The sequence below is a fragment of the Etheostoma cragini genome, chromosome 1 (genome assembly GCF_013103735.1).
Source record: "Etheostoma cragini isolate CJK2018 chromosome 1, CSU_Ecrag_1.0, whole genome shotgun sequence".
NCBI classification, from domain to species: Eukaryota; Metazoa; Chordata; class Actinopteri; order Perciformes; family Percidae; genus Etheostoma; species Etheostoma cragini.
Window position 1 is genome coordinate 25,233,638 of NC_048407.1, and position 2,939 is coordinate 25,236,576.

Here is a 2,939-nt window from a genome sequence, read left to right on the forward strand (position 1 = left end):
TGGAAAAAGGCTGCAATGAAACAAAGAGTGAAAAATTTAAAGGGGTCTGAATACTTTCCGTACCCACTGTAAATAGCCAGGACATTGGTCATTTGGATAGCAGGAAACTGGCATATTTGTGTCCAGGATAAATCATCTGAATCCTTGGATTCAACAGATATGCAATTTACATTTTCCAAAGACACGTAATCCACCGCTGACGCTGCTGGCTGCTCATTATCACCTCAAGCTGTGACGTTTGGAGGGAAGTTTTCACAGCTCAGTGTGTCATGGAGTCTTTAACAACATGCCTTGCAGGCAATTTAAAGGACCTGAGGTGAAACAAATCTTCTAAACCATTTGTAAGATTTTAGCTTTAAGTCTTGAGGGCAACGAGCTTTCCTGCATGGGTGCTGTGTGCCCCCTAACAGTGAGTTTGATGTAGTACACCCTAGTAGTCCTGTGCAATGCTTGACCCATTGAAAAAAACACTCTGTGCTTTAAGCCCTGATCATACAGAAAAGTTTTCTAAATATGCTTGCAATTTAAGACATTTTAGGTGGATCCACTGTGAGACATGCATTGTGTTAGCTGTCCTATATTTGCAGTGTGAACAATTACTGGATGTGGTGATATGTAGGTATCGGTTGTTTTTGTCTTTGTTTTTATTTTTCGTATTATTTCTGTCCTCAATATCACAGATGTAAACTAATAATTATTTTACTCATTCACTCAAAATGGATTGAACTATATTTCCAGAGTCTACTCTTGTTCACATAATTTGGTTGCATTGGTCATGATGACACACAAACATGCTCTAGTACTCTGTCATTATTGCTGTGAAATGTGGATGTGAATGACGGATTTAATGAGTTTTTTATTTTTTGTGTGTCTGTGATGATATTTGTAGGTGATGGTTACCAACGTGACTTCCCTGCTGAAGACAGTCAAGGCTGTAGAGGACGAAGCCACTCGGGGCACCAGAGCACTGGAGTCCACCATCGAGTGTATCAAACAGGAATTGGCGGTGAGGACGGGTGTAGGGCATGTGAAAGGAATGATATTGGACAACAATATAGAGCTGGGCAATATTTCTTTTATTTATTCTTACTTTTTAATAAACTCCAGTGGGGAAATTACATTTGTTTTCACTCTGTTGTTAGAACACACTACACCCACTACAAGCATGAAATACACACACATGCTCCTATACATGCACATATGTATAGGAGAGATGTCAGAGTGAGGGGGCTTCGACTAATGGACTGGCACCCTGAGCAATTGGAATTTGGTGCCTTGCTCAAGAGCACTTTGGCAGTGCCCTGGAGGTGAACTGGCACCTGTCCAGCTATCATTCTACACTCAGCACTTTGGTCCGTACAGGGACTTAAACCGACGTCCCTCCTGTTCCCAACCCAACTCCCAACGGACTGAGTAACTGCCACGCCAAAAATGAAAAAATAAAAACAAAAATATTAATATATTATAATATATATATAATACAATATTTTCAACCAAATACATCAATGTCGATATTGCAGCAATATTGTTTGATTGAGTATTGGTGCTTTCACAGAATTTTTAAACAATGAGATTTTTTGATAAATAATCACCAATAATGTAGATACAATATTGTAAAGACAAATAATATTACAGTTTGTTAGTCTGGTAAATTCAGAAAATTACATCACTTTACTGTAATGCACCCTTTCAAACCCGAATCTCATATCAGTCTTATATCACGTTATTAAGGCCTCATATGTTTATGTTGATATAATATACATATTTTACCCAGCCCTACAACAGTATAACCCATACCACCAACTTTACATATGACTGATTGATGTCTTTGATGATTTAAGAGTTATATTTCGTCTTTTTGCCTTTAAAATTCAACTAACTAGTCTACCAATCAAATTTGTACACTAGCTGTCAGATAAAACCAACCACTTTGTCGTCCACAGGTGTTTCAATCCAGGGATGCTCCCATCAAGACGACCACACCTGAGGAGTTCATTCGCATGACTAAGGGAATCACCATGGCAACTGCTAAAGCAGTGGCTGCTGGGAACTCTGCCCGGCAAGAGGACATCATCCATACAGCCAACCTCAGTCGCAAGGCTATTTCCGACATGCTCACCACCTGCAAGGTTCTTTGTTCCCCTTTTATAGAAGAATTCATACTTGTCTTCATGGTGTTACGTGATGACTAAAATATTTAGTTTATATTTAATTACCCCTAAAGGAAAGTGTATCATTCCTGTTGAATCCAGAGCATATATGTTACTTTCAGCAAGCGGCCTATCATCCAGAAGTCAGTGAGGAGGTGAAGAACAGAGCGCTGATGTTCGGATCCGAGTGTACAACTGGATACATTGACCTACTGGAACAAGTTCTATTGGTAGGTTTCACAGTGTGTCAGTGAATCTTCAGAGGAAGTAAGACATTATGCTCAGGTTATGCTGAAATATGTCTTATCCCCCCCCCCCCCCCCCCCCCCCCCCCCCCTTTAATTTTTCCCTCCCTTATTTTCCCACTATTGAACAGATTTCCCAGAATGTGGTGTATGAAAGTTATCAGATCACTTGGTAATTTTATATCAGATTTTTCCAACACCTCGTTAAAACTATATGACGCTCCCAGTGAAATATTGAAACCCAAGTTTTTATGAGTGCACAGTAACATGAACTCTAAACATTCTAGATTCTGCTTATCAATTTTTATATGCATTTAGCTGATGTTCAGCCTGACATATTTGATATAGTCAGACATTTGCTAAAGTTTGGTGGTTTGATGCTGTGCCACACACATTTTGTAAGGTTGGAGAATAGAGTTTTAGGCGTAAATAACAATATAATTAATATATTTTATATATTTAGATATTTTCTTCCCCCCCCCCGCCCCCCTTCAAGCACAATCATCTGTGGTTAATTTCATTAAAGATATTTTTATTGGCGTTT

The 2,939-nt window shown here is 39.0% G+C and overlaps 1 protein-coding gene across 3 annotated transcripts in view; it reads left to right on the top strand.

Moving 5' to 3' along the window:
* Nucleotides 1–2,939, top strand: part of tln2a (talin 2a) — an 86,093-nt gene that overhangs the window by 79,236 nt on the left and 3,918 nt on the right. For all 3 annotated transcript variants that reach the window (XM_034869737.1, XM_034869753.1, XM_034869745.1), the window contains 3 exons: nucleotides 890–1,006; nucleotides 1,944–2,129; nucleotides 2,273–2,380. In XM_034869737.1, the coding sequence (XP_034725628.1) occupies nucleotides 890–1,006; nucleotides 1,944–2,129; nucleotides 2,273–2,380 (411 nt within the window). The remainder of the gene's footprint in view (nucleotides 1–889; nucleotides 1,007–1,943; nucleotides 2,130–2,272; nucleotides 2,381–2,939) is intronic.